At 42.9% G+C, this 14239-nt stretch overlaps 1 protein-coding gene across 3 annotated transcripts in view; it reads left to right on the top strand.

Annotated features, from left to right (window-relative positions):
- The window catches only part of LOC5508088 (coiled-coil domain-containing protein 112), an 86512-nt gene that overhangs the window by 25377 nt on the left and 46896 nt on the right, over positions 1 to 14239 (top strand). For 2 of the 3 annotated variants that reach the window (XM_048727461.1, XM_048727460.1), the window contains exons 8-10: positions 7227 to 7355; positions 8091 to 8186; positions 10723 to 10869. In XM_048727461.1, coding sequence (XP_048583418.1) covers positions 7227 to 7355; positions 8091 to 8186; positions 10723 to 10869 — 372 coding nt within the window. Of the gene's footprint in view, positions 1 to 7226; positions 7356 to 8090; positions 8187 to 10722; positions 10874 to 14239 lie in introns of all 3 variants that reach the window. The other variant, XR_007308039.1, reaches the window with a different exon arrangement.

Raw genomic sequence — 14239 nt, forward strand, 5'->3', positions numbered from 1 at the left:
ACACTATGAAAGACTGTGTACCCACTACTGACACTATGAAAGACTGTGTACCCCACTACTGACACTATGAAAGACTGTGTACCCCACTACTGACACTATGAAAGACTGTGTACCCCACTACTGACACGATGAAAGACTGTGTACCCCACTACTGACACTATGAAAGACTGTGTACCCCACTACTGACACTATGAAAGACTGTGTACCCCACTACTGACACTATGAAAGACTGTGTACCCCACTACTGACACTATGAAAGACTGTGTACCCCACTACTGACACCATGAAAGACTGTGTACCCCACTACTGACACCATGAAAGACTGTGTACCCCACTACTGACACCATGAAAGACTGTGTACCCCACTACTGACACCATGAAAGACTGTGTACCCCACTACTGACACCATGAAAGACTGTGTACCCCACTACTGACACTATGAAAGACTGTGTACCCCACTACTGACACTATGAAAGACTGTGCACCCCACTACTGACACTATGAAAGACTGTGTACCCCATTACTGACACTATGAAAGACTGTGCACCCCACTACTGACACCATGAAAGACTGTGTACCCCACTACTGACACTATGAAAGACTGTGTACCCCACTACTGACACTATGAAAGACTGTGCACCCCACTACTGACACTATGAAAGACTGTGCACCCCACTACTGACACTATGAAAGACTGTGTACCCCACTACTGACACCATGAAAGACTGTGCACCCCACTACTGACACTATGAAAGACTGTATACCCCACTACTGACACTATGAAAGACTGTGCACCCCACTACTGACACTATGAAAGACTGTGTTCCCCACTACTGACACCATGAAAGACTGTGCACCCCACTACTGACACCATGAAAGACTGTGTACCCCATTACTGACACTATGAAAGACTGTGTACCCCACTACTGACACTATGAAAGACTGTGTACCCCACTACTGACACTATGAAAGGCTGTGTACCACACTACTGACACCATGAAAGACTGTGTACCCCACTACTGACACCATGAAAGACTGTGTACCCCACTACTGACACTATGAAAGACTGTGCACCCCACTACTGACACCATGAAAGACTGTGTACCCCACTACCGACACTATGAAAGACTGTGCACCCCACTACTGACACCATGAAAGACTGTGTACCCCACTACTGACACCATGAAAGACTGTGCACCCCACTACTGACACCATGAAAGACTGTGTACCCCACTACTGACACCATGAAAGACTGTGTACCCCACTACTGACACTATGAAAGACTGTGTACCCCACTACTGACACTATGAAAGACTGTGCATCCCACTACTGACACCATGAAAGACTGTGTACCCCACTACTGACACCATGAAAGACTGTGCACCCCACTACTGACACTATGAAAGACTGTGTACCCCACTACTGACACTATGAAAGACTGTGCACCCCACTACTGACACTATGAAAGACTGTGTTCCCCACTACTGACACCATGAAAGACTGTGCACCCCACTACTGACACCATGAAAGACTGTGTACCCCATTACTGACACTATGAAAGGCTGTGTACCCCACTACTGACACTATGAAAGATTGTGCACCCCACTACTGACACCATGAAAGACTGTGTACCCCACTACTGACACCATGAAAGACTGTGTACCCCACTACTGACACTATGAAAGGCTGTGTACCACACTACTGACACCATGAAAGACTGTGTACCCCACTACTGACACCATGAAAGACTGTGTACCCCACTACTGACACCATGAAAGACTGTGCACCCCACTACTGACACTATGAAAGACTGTATACCCCACTACTGACACTATGAAAGACTGTGCACCCCACTACTGACACTATGAAAGACTGTGTTCCCCACTACTGACACCATGAAAGACTGTGCACCCCACTACTGACACCATGAAAGACTGTGTACCCCATTACTGACACTATGAAAGACTGTGTACCCCACTACTGACACTATGAAAGACTGTGTACCCCACTACTGACACTATGAAAGGCTGTGTACCACACTACTGACACCATGAAAGACTGTGTACCCCACTACTGACACCATGAAAGACTGTGTACCCCACTACTGACACTATGAAAGACTGTGTACCCCACTACTGACACCATGAAAGACTGTGTACCCCACTACTGACACTATGAAAGGCTGTGTACCACACTACTGACACCATGAAAGACTGTGTACCCCACTACTGACACTATGAAAGACTGTGTTCCCCACTACTGACACCATGAAAGACTGTGCACCCCACTACTGACACTATGAAAGACTGTGTACCCCACTACTGACACCATGAAAGACTGTGCACCCCACTACTGACACTATGAAAGACTGTATACCCCACTACTGACACTATGAAAGACTGTGCACCCCACTACTGACACTATGAAAGACTGTGTTCCCCACTACTGACACCATGAAAGACTGTGCACCCCACTACTGACACCATGAAAGACTGTGTACCCCATTACTGACACTATGAAAGACTGTGTACCCCACTACTGACACTATGAAAGACTGTGTACCCCACTACTGACACTATGAAAGGCTGTGTACCACACTACTGACACCATGAAAGACTGTGTACCCCACTACTGACACCATGAAAGACTGTGTACCCCACTACTGACACTATGAAAGACTGTGCACCCCACTACTGACACCATGAAAGACTGTGTACCCCACTACCGACACTATGAAAGACTGTGCACCCCACTACTGACACCATGAAAGACTGTGTACCCCACTACTGACACCATGAAAGACTGTGCACCCCACTACTGACACCATGAAAGACTGTGTACCCCACTACTGACACCATGAAAGACTGTGTACCCCACTACTGACACTATGAAAGACTGTGTACCCCACTACTGACACTATGAAAGACTGTGCATCCCACTACTGACACCATGAAAGACTGTGTACCCCACTACTGACACCATGAAAGACTGTGCACCCCACTACTGACACTATGAAAGACTGTGTACCCCACTACTGACACTATGAAAGACTGTGCACCCCACTACTGACACTATGAAAGACTGTGTTCCCCACTACTGACACCATGAAAGACTGTGCACCCCACTACTGACACCATGAAAGACTGTGTACCCCATTACTGACACTATGAAAGACTGTGTACCCAACTACTGACACTATGAAAGACTGTGTACCCCACTACTGACACCATGAAAGACTGTGTACCCCACTACTGACACTATGAAAGGCTGTGTACCACACTACTGACACCATGAAAGACTGTGTACCCCACTACTGACACCATGAAAGACTGTGTACCCCACTACTGACACTATGAAAGACTGTGCACCCCACTACTGACACCATGAAAGACTGTGTACCCCACTACCGACACTATGAAAGACTGTGCACCCCACTACTGACACCATGAAAGACTGTGTACCCCACTACTGACACCATGAAAGACTGTGCACCCCACTACTGACACCATGAAAGACTGTGTACCCCACTACTGACACCATGAAAGACTGTGTACCCCACTACTGACACTATGAAAGGCTGTATACCACACTACTGACACCGTGAAAGACTGTGTACCCCACTACTGACACCATGAAAGACTGTGTACCCCACTACTGACACTATGAAAGACTGTGTACCCCACTACTGACACCATGAAAGACTGTGTACCCCACTACTGACACTATGAAAGGCTGTGTACCACACTACTGACACCATGAAAGACTGTGTACCCCACTACTGACACCATGAAAGACTGTGTACCCCACTACTGACACTATGAAAGACTGTGCACCCCACTACTGACACTATGAAAGGCTGTGTACCCCACTACTGACACTATGAAAGACTGTGTACCCCACTACTGACATTATGAAAGACTGTGTACCCCACTACTGACACTATGAAAGACTGTGTACCCCACTACTGACACCATGAAAGACTGTGTAACCCACTACTGACACTATGAAAGACTGTGCACCCCACTACTGACACTATGAAAGACTGTGTACCCCACTACTGACACTATGAAAGACTGTGCACCCCACTACTGACACCATGAAAGACTGTGTACCCCACTACTGACACCATGAAAGACTGTGTACCCCACTACTGAAACTATGAAAGGCTGTGTACCACACTACTGACACCATGAAAGACTGTGCACCCCACTACTGACACCATGAAAGACTGTGTACCCCATTACTGACACTATGAAAGACTGTGTACCCCACTACTGACACTATGAAAGACTGTGTACCCCACTACTGACACCATGAAAGACTGTGTACCCCACTACTGACACTATGAAAGGCTGTGTACCACACTACTGACACCATGAAAGACTGTGTACCCCACTACTGACACCATGAAAGACTGTGTACCCCACTACTGACACTATGAAAGACTGTGCACCCCACTACTGACACCATGAAAGACTGTGTACCCCACTACCGACACTATGAAAGACTGTGCACCCCACTACTGACACCATGAAAGACTGTGCACCCCACTACTGACACCATGAAAGACTGTGTACCCCACTACTGACACCATGAAAGACTGTGTACCCCACTACTGACACTATGAAAGGCTGTGTACCACACTACTGACACCATGAAAGACTGTGTACCCCACTACTGACACCATGAAAGACTGTGTACCCCACTACTGACACTATGAAAGACTGTGCACCCCACTACTGACACTATGAAAGGCTGTGTACCCCACTACTGACACTATGAAAGATTGTGCACCCCACTACTGACACCATGAAAGACTGTGTACCCCACTACTGACACCATGAAAGACTGTGTACCCCACTACTGACACTATGAAAGGCTGTGTACCACACTACTGACACCATGAAAGACTGTGCACCCCACTACTGACACCATGAAAGACTGTGTACCCCACTACTGACACTATGAAAGACTGTGCACCCCACTACTGACACTATGAAAGGCTGTGTACCCCACTACTGACACTATGAAAGACTGTGTACCCCACTACTGACATTATGAAAGACTGTGTACCCCACTACTGACACTATGAAAGACTGTCTACCCCACTACTGACACCATGAAAGACTGTGTACCCCACTACTGACACTATGAAAGACTGTGTACCCCACTACTGACACTATGAAAGACTGTGTACCCCACTACTGACACCATGAAAGACTGTGTACCCCACTACTGACACTATGAAAGACTGTGTACCCCACTACTGACACTATGAAAGACTGTGTACCCCACTACTGACACTATGAAAGACTGTGTACCCCACTACTGACACCATGAAAGACTGTGTACCCCACTACTGACACTATGAAAGACTGTGTACCCCACTACTGACACTATGAAAGACTGTGTACCCCACTACTGACACTATGAAAGACTGTGTACCCCACTTTGACACTATGAAAGACTGTGTACCCCACTACTGACATGATGAAAGACTGTGCACCCCATTACTGACACTATGAAAGACTGTGTACCCCACTACTGACACCATGAAAGACTGTGTACCCCACTACTGACACCATGAAAGACTGTGTACCCCACTACTGACACTATGAAAGACTGTGTACCCCACTACTGACACCATGAAAGACTGTGTACCCCACTACTGACACCATGAAAGACTGTGTACCCCACTACTGACACTATGAAAGACTGTGTACCCCACTACTGACACTATGAAAGACTGTGTACCCCACTACTGACACTATGAAAGACTGTGTACCCCACTACTGACACTATGAAAGACTGTGCACCCCTCTACTGACACTATGAAAGACTGTGTACCCCACTACTGACACCATGAAAGACTGTGTACCCCACTACTGACACTATGAAAGACTGTGTACCCCACTACTGACACTATGAAAGACTGTGCACCCCACTACTGACACTATGAAAGACTGTGTACCCCACTACTGACACCATGAAAGACTGTGTACCCCACTACTGACACTATGAAAGACTGTGTACCCCACTACTGACACCATGAAAGACTGTGTACCCCACTACTGACACTATGAAAGACTGTGTACCCCACTACTGACACTATGAAAGACTGTGTACCCCACTACTGACACTATGAAAGACTGTGTACCCCACTTTGACACTATGAAAGACTGTGTACCCCACTACTGACACTATGAAAGACTGTGCACCCCACTACTGACACTATGAAAGACTGTGCACCCCACTACTGACACTATGAAAGACTGTGCACCCCACTACTGACACTATGAAAGACTGTGTACCCCACTACTGACACTATGAAAGACTGTGCACCCCACTACTGACACCATAAAAGACTGTGTACCCCACTACTGACACCATGAAAGACTGTGCACCCCACTACTGACACTATGAAAGACTGTGTACCCCACTACTGACACTATGAAAGACTGTGCACCCCACTACTGACACTATGAAAGACTGTGTTCCCCACTACTGACACTATGAAAGACTGTGCACCCCACTACTGACACCATGAAAGACTGTGTACCCCACTACTGACACCATGAAAGACTGTGTACCCCACTACTGACACTATGAAAGACTGTGTACCCCACTACTGACATTATGAAAGACTGTGCACCCCACTACTGACACTATGAAAGACTGTGTACCCCACTACTGACACTATGAAAGACTGTGTACCCCACTACTGACACTATGAAAGACTGTGTACCCCACTACTGACACTATGAAAGACTGTGTACCCCACTTTGACACTATGAAAGACTGTGTACCCCACTACTGACACTATGAAAGACTGTGTACCCCTCTACTGACACCATGAAAGACTGTGTACCCCACTACTGACACTATGAAAGACTGTGCACCCCACTACTGACACTATGAAAGACTGTGTACCCCACTACTGACACTATGAAAGACTGTGTACCCCACTGCTGACATTATGAAAGACTGTGTTCCCCACTACTGACACCATGAAAGACTGTGCACCCCACTACTGACACCATGAAAGACTGTGTACCCTTCTACTGACACTATGAAAGACTGTGTACCCCACTACTGACACTATGAAAGACTGTGTACCCCACTACTGACACTATGAAAGACTGTGTACCCCACTACTGACACCATGGATACTTTCTTTTTGTTGATCCTGAATCGAATTCTTCCTTAAAAGCATTCTGCTCTTCTAGGCCGAGAAACAGGACGGGGTTAACAAAACCGAAACAGAAGTCGAGGAGGAGGAAGCAAGGCGTCAAAAACGAGAGGAGCTTTTTGAAAAAGAGAGAGCAGAACGTCTTGCGAGACTCGGCGACTACAAGGTAAGGTATCAACCTCATATTTCGTCTTATTTGGCCAATGAAAATGAATCAGTTTGTTGACGAATGTTCACGAAACATCAATTTCTTCCCGAATTGTAAGTTTGCATAATCACATTTGTATTGACATTTTGTGTAAGTGTACCTGATCACGCTGTAGTACTGTACTTGGTAGCATCAAGTAATCAGAGTTCCTTACAAATACCGTGTAATTGCTCCGTGTAATATGCGCCTCGCCTAAGCGTGTTGCACTTGGTTCACCTTTACGACCGTCTCGCGCTAGAAATAAAATGTGCGCGTCAGATTTTAGTTATAGCAAAAACTGCACATACTAAGATTTGTAATATAACAGGAGCTTTTTTTTCTTTAGGATTTTTTTATTTTTAGTTAGCGGCCGAAATACGCAGAACCATACTGGCTAATGTTAGTACATGATCGCGCACCTCGATTAACGCAATACGTCTTATTTGCATCAGCACATGTCAATTTTCAAAAGATATCTCATTTTATCCATATCATCGTATTCTTTTGAAGAGCTATTTTATTTCAGCGTTGCCGAAGTTGCTAATCTTGGCTATTTCCGGCCTTTTTGCGAGAATAGCTTATTCTTAAAAACAATGAAAACTCCTTTTCAAGCGAGGCTATAGTTCTACATGTCTACGAAATTATACAAAAATCGGACGAATTCTAGTGTTCCGACATTAAACGCATCTTAATCTCCGTATTCTCGCCCCGCAGGCCCAACGGAAGCTGGACAAGGCCAAGAGGGAGGAAGCACGACTAAAGGAGGAAATGCAAAAAGCAAAAGAGAAGGAGAAAGCAGAGAGACGAAGGGTGAGCTCCTGCATGGTAGAGACGAATAGACAACAGGGGTATTTAATTTCAGTAAGAAATCTTAGTAAAAAAATTACAGGATTACCAACGATGCAACAATCTGTGGAACCCGAATTCTAGCGGCAATCATTTATACTGTCAACCGTCTCGCAGTGCACTTATACATACCTTCGTTTACGACTGCAAATTAGACAATAATCTTTAGTGAGTACAGCCTATTTTAGTGATATGAAGGTGTTAAGGTAGTGTAGCATGTTAGTGTAGTTAGGATGAAGTGTTTTCATAACCAAAAGCAATCTCAAAGATATTCAAGCTTTCAAATCTATTAAGTGAAGTTCCCCATTTCGTCACACTAGATACACCTAGTGCAAATTGCGAATGAAAAATGGTAGTTCTAAGACTAATATTTTTCGGGTATATAAAATGTTAAGTAAACTTATTGTTTGATTATTTTCGCATTTGTTCTGCATCCCGTAGACCACATGGTATTTGACAACGTTTTCTGGGATAGGTGTATATTATATAGTGCCCCATATCGGATATTTGTTAGATAGAGCACATTTTTCAGATGTATATTATATATAGTGCCAAATCTCGGATATTTGTTAGATAGAGCACATTTATTAGATCATTCGCGGTACCGTATGTACATATTACAAATAAGGTAGCGATACCGTATGTACATATTACAAATAAGGTAGCGATACCGTATGTACATATTACAAATAAGGTAGCGATACCGTATGTACATATTACAAATAAGGTAGCGATACTGTATGTACATATTACAAATAAGGTAGCGATACTGTATGTACATATTACAAATAAGGTAGCGATACCGTATGTACATATTACAAATAAGGTAGCGATACCGTATGTACATATTACAAATAAGGTAGCGATACTGTATGTACATATTACAAATAAGGTAGCGATACCGTATGTACATATTACAAATAAGGTAGCGATACCGTATGTACATATTACAAATAAGGTAGCGATACTGTATGTACATATTACAAATAAGGTAGCGATACCGTATGTACATATTACAAATAAGGTAGCGATACCGTATGCACATATTACAAATAAGGTAGCGATACCGTATGTACATATTACAAATAAGGTAGCGATACCGTATGTACATATTACAAATAAGGTAGCGATACCGTATGTACATATTACAAATAAGGTAGCGATACCGTATGTACATATTACAAATAAGGTAGCGATACCGTATGTACATATTACAAATAAGGTAGCGATACCGTATGTACATATTACAAATAAGGTAGCGATACCGTATGTTCATATTACAAATAAGGTAGCGATACCGTATGTACATATAACAAATAAGGTAGCGATACCGTATGTACATATAACAAATAAGGTAGCGATACCGTATGTACATATTACAAATAAGGTAGCGATACCGTATGTACATATTACAAATAAAGTAGCGATACCGTATGTACATATTACAAATAAGGTAGCGATACCGTATGTACATATTACAAATAAGGTAGCGATACCGTATGTACATATTACAAATAAGGTAGCGATACCGTATGTACATATTACAAATAAGGTAGCGATACCGTATGTACATATTACAAATAAGGTAGCGATACCGTATGTACACATTACAAATCAGGTAATAACATAAGCTATATAAATAAGTATATATATAACAATAAGCTGTATAAATAAGTATATATATAACAATAAGCTGTATAAATAAGTATATATATAATAAGCTGTATAAATAAGTATATATATATAACAATAAGCTGTATAAATAAGTATAGTATATATATATATAATAATAAGCTGTATAAATAAGTATATATATATAACAATAAGCTGTATAAATAAGTATATATATAACAATAAGCTGTATAAATAAGTATATATATAACAATAAGCTGTATAAATAAGTATATATATAACAATAAGCTGTATAAATAAGTATATATATAACAATAAGCTGTATAAATAAGTGTATATATAACAATAAGCTGTATAAATAAGTATATATATAACAATAAGCTGTATAAATAAGTATATATATAATAATAAGCTGTATAAATAAGTATATATATAACAATAAGCTGTATAAATTATAACAATAAGCTGTATAAATAAGTATATATATAACAATAAGCTGTATAAATAAGTATATATATAATAATAAGCTGTATAAATAAGTATATATATAACAATAAGCTGTATAAATAAGTATATATATAACAATAAGCTGTATAAATAAGTATATATATAACAATAAGCTGTATAAATAAGTATATATAAAACAATAAGCTGTATAAATAAGTATATATATAATAATAAGCTGTATAAATCAAGCGACTATATATAATAATAAGCTGTATAAATCAAGCGACTATATTTTCTTTACCTCATTGGAAGCTTACTCGGTAATACCCTCCGATAGCCACGAAACACTGCGGGTCAACACACATCCATTTCCTTGTGCAATTTTCGAAATGGCTGTCATCTGATCCTACCTTTTTCCTAGCTGGAGCTAAAAGCTCAAGTGGAGGAGTATGCACGGAGACGCGCCGAGGAAGAAGAAATGCTGCGACTTGCACAGCAAGCCCGGGAAGAGGAAGAACGGATAAATAAGCAGCCTACATCTGATGACATGGCGCGCCTTCATCAAAGAGTAGGTAACACTTTTAGGAGATTTTGTGAACTGGATAAGCGCACCTATGTCTATTTGGATAAGCGTAGCCTGTGTGTACTTGGATAAGTGAAGCCTGTGTGTAATTGGATAAGCGTAGCCTGTGTGCTGTTGGATAAGCGTAGCCTGTGTGTACTTGGATAAGTGAAGCCTGTGTGTTCTTGGATAAGCGTAGCCTGTGTGCTGTTGGATAAGCGTAGCCTGTGTGTACTTGGATAAGCGTAGCCTGTGTACTCTTGGATAAGTGTAGCCTGTGTGTTCTTGGATAAGTGAAGCCTGTGTGCATTTGGATAAGCGTAGCCTGTGTGTACTTGGATAAGTGAAGCCTGTGTGTACTTGGATAAGTGAAGCCTGTGTGTTCTTGGATAAGCGTAGCCTGTGTGCTGTTGGATAAGCGTAGCCTGTGTGTACTTGGATAAGCGTAGCCTGTGTACTCTTGGATAAGTGTAGCCTGTGTGTTCTTGGATAAGTGAAGCCTGTGTGCATTTGGATAAGCGTAGCCTGTGTGTTCTTGGATAAGCGTAGCCTGTGTGTACTTGGATAAGTGCAGCCTGTGTGTACTTGGATAAGCGTAGCCTCTGTGTTCTTGGATAAGTGCAGCCTGTGTGTACTTGGATAAGCGTAGCCTCTGTGTTCTTGGATAAGTGCAGCCTGTGTGTACTTGGATAAGCGTAGCCTGTGTATTTTTGGATAAGTGAAGCCTGTGTGTTCTTGGATAAGCGTAGCCTGTGTGTTCTTGGATAAGCGTAGCATGTGTGTACTTGGATAAGCGTAGCCTGTGTGTACTTGGATAAGCGTAGCCTGTGTATTCTTGGATAAGTGAAGCCTGTGTGCACTTGGATAAGCGTAGCCTGTGTGTACTTGGATAAGCGTAGCCTGTGTGTACTTGGATAAGCGTAGCCTGTGTATTCTTGGATAAGTGAAGCCTGTGTGTTCTTGGATAAGCGTAGCCTGTGTGTTCTTGGATAAGCGTAGCCTGTGTGTTCTTGGATAAGTGAAGCCGGTGTGTTCTTGGATAAGCGTAGCCTGTGTGTTCTTGGATGAGAGAAGCCTGTGTGTTCTTGGATAAGCGTAGCCTGTGTGTTCTTGGATAAGCGTAGCCAGTGTGTTCTTGGATAAGCGTAGCCTGTGTGTTCTTGGATAAGTGAAGCCTATGCGTTCTTGGATAAGTGTAGCCTGTGTGTTCTTGGATAAGCGTAGCCTGTGTGTTCTTGGATAAGTGAAGCCTGTGTGTTCTTGGATAAGTGAAGCCTGTGTGATCTTGGATAAGTGAAGAAGCCTGTGTGTTGTTGGATAAGCGTAGCCTGTGTGTATTTGGATAAGTGAAGCCTGTGTCTTCTTGGATAAGTAATGCCTGTGTGTATTTGGATAAGGTAGCCTGTGTGTACTTTGATAAGTGAAGCCTGTGTGTACTTGGATAAGCGTAGCCTGTGTGTACTTTGATAAGTGAAGCCTGTGTGTACTTGGATGAGTGAAGCCTGTGTGATCTTGGATAAGCGTAGCCTGTGTGTTCTTGGATAAGCGTAGCCTGTGTGTTCTTGGATAAGTGAAGCCGGTGTGTTCTTGGATAAGCGTAGCCTGTGTGTTCTTGGATGAGAGAAGCCTGTGTGTTCTTGGATAAGCGTAGCCTGTGTGTACTTGGATAAGCGTAGCCTGTGTGTACTTGGATAAGCGTAGCCTGTGTATTCTTGGATAAGTGAAGCCTGTGTGTTCTTGGATAAGCGTAGCCTGTGTGTTCTTGGATAAGCGTAGCCTGTGTGTTCTTGGATAAGTGAAGCCGGTGTGTTCTTGGATAAGCGTAGCCTGTGTGTTCTTGGATGAGAGAAGCCTGTGTGTTCTTGGATAAGCGTAGCCTGTGTGTTCTTGGATAAGCGTAGCCAGTGTGTTCTTGGATAAGCGTAGCCTGTGTGTTCTTGGATAAGTGAAGCCTATGCGTTCTTGGATAAGTGTAGCCTGTGTGTTCTTGGATAAGCGTAGCCTGTGTGTTCTTGGATAAGTGAAGCCTGTGTGTTCTTGGATAAGTGAAGCCTGTGTGATCTTGGATAAGTGAAGAAGCCTGTGTGTTGTTGGATAAGCGTAGCCTGTGTGTATTTGGATAAGTGAAGCCTGTGTCTTCTTGGATAAGTAATGCCTGTGTGTATTTGGATAAGGTAGCCTGTGTGTACTTTGATAAGTGAAGCCTGTGTGTACTTGGATAAGCGTAGCCTGTGTGTACTTTGATAAGTGAAGCCTGTGTGTACTTGGATGAGTGAAGCCTGTGTGATCTTGGATAAGTAAAGAAGCCTGTGTCTATTTGGATAAGTGAAGCCTGTTTATTCTTGGATAAGCATAGCCTGTGTGTTCTTGGATAAGTGAAGCCTGTGTGATCTTGGATAAGTGAAGAAGTCTGTGTGTTGTTGGATAAGCGTAGCCTGTGTGTATTTGGATAAGTGAAGCCTGTGTCTTCTTGGATAAGTGATGCCTGTGTGTACTTGGATAAGCGTAGCCTGTGTCTTCTTGGATAAGTGAAGCCTGTGTGTACTTGGATAAGCGTAGCCTGTGATAAGCTTAGCCTGTGTCTTCTTGGATAAGTGAAGCCTGTGTGTACTTGGATAAGCAAAGCCTTTGTGTACTTGGATAAGCGTAGCCTGTCTGTTCTTGGATAAGCGTAGCCTGTGTGTACTTGGATAAGCGTAGCCTTTGTGTATTTGGATAAGTGAAACCTGTGTGTTCTTGGATAAGTGAAGCCTGTGTGTACTTGGATAAGCGTAGCCTGTGTCTTCTTTGATAAGTGAAGCCTGTGTGTACTCTGATAAGTGAAGCCTGTGTGTTCTTGGATAAGTGAAGCCTGTGTGTACTTGGATAAGTGTAGCCTGTGTGTACTTGGATAAGTGAAGCCTGTGTGTTCTTGGATAAGTGAAGCCTGTGTGTTCATGGATAAGCGTAGCCTGTGTGTTCTTTGATAAGTGATGCCTGTGTGTACTTGGATAAGCGTAGCCTGTGTGTACTTAGATAAGCGTAGCCTGTGTGTATTTGGATAAGCGTAGCCTGTGTGTACTTGGATAAGCGTAGCCTGTGTCTTCTTTGATAAGTGAAGCCTGTGTGTACTCTGATAAGTGAAGCCTGTGTATTCTTGGATAAGTGAAGCCTGTGTGTACTTGGATAAGTGTAGCCTGTGTGTACTTGGATAAGTGAAGTCTGTGTGTTCTTGGATAAGTGAAGCCTGTGTGTTCATGGATAAGCGTAGCCTGTGTGTTCTTTGATAAGTGATGCCTGTGTGTACTTGGATAAGCGTAGCCTGTGTGTACTTAGATAAGCGTAGCCTGTGTGTATTTGGATAAGCGTAGCCTGTGTTTACTTTGATAAGTGAAGC

This window comes from Nematostella vectensis, chromosome 5 (genome assembly GCF_932526225.1).
Source record: "Nematostella vectensis chromosome 5, jaNemVect1.1, whole genome shotgun sequence".
Lineage (NCBI taxonomy): Eukaryota > Metazoa > Cnidaria > Anthozoa > Actiniaria > Edwardsiidae > Nematostella > Nematostella vectensis.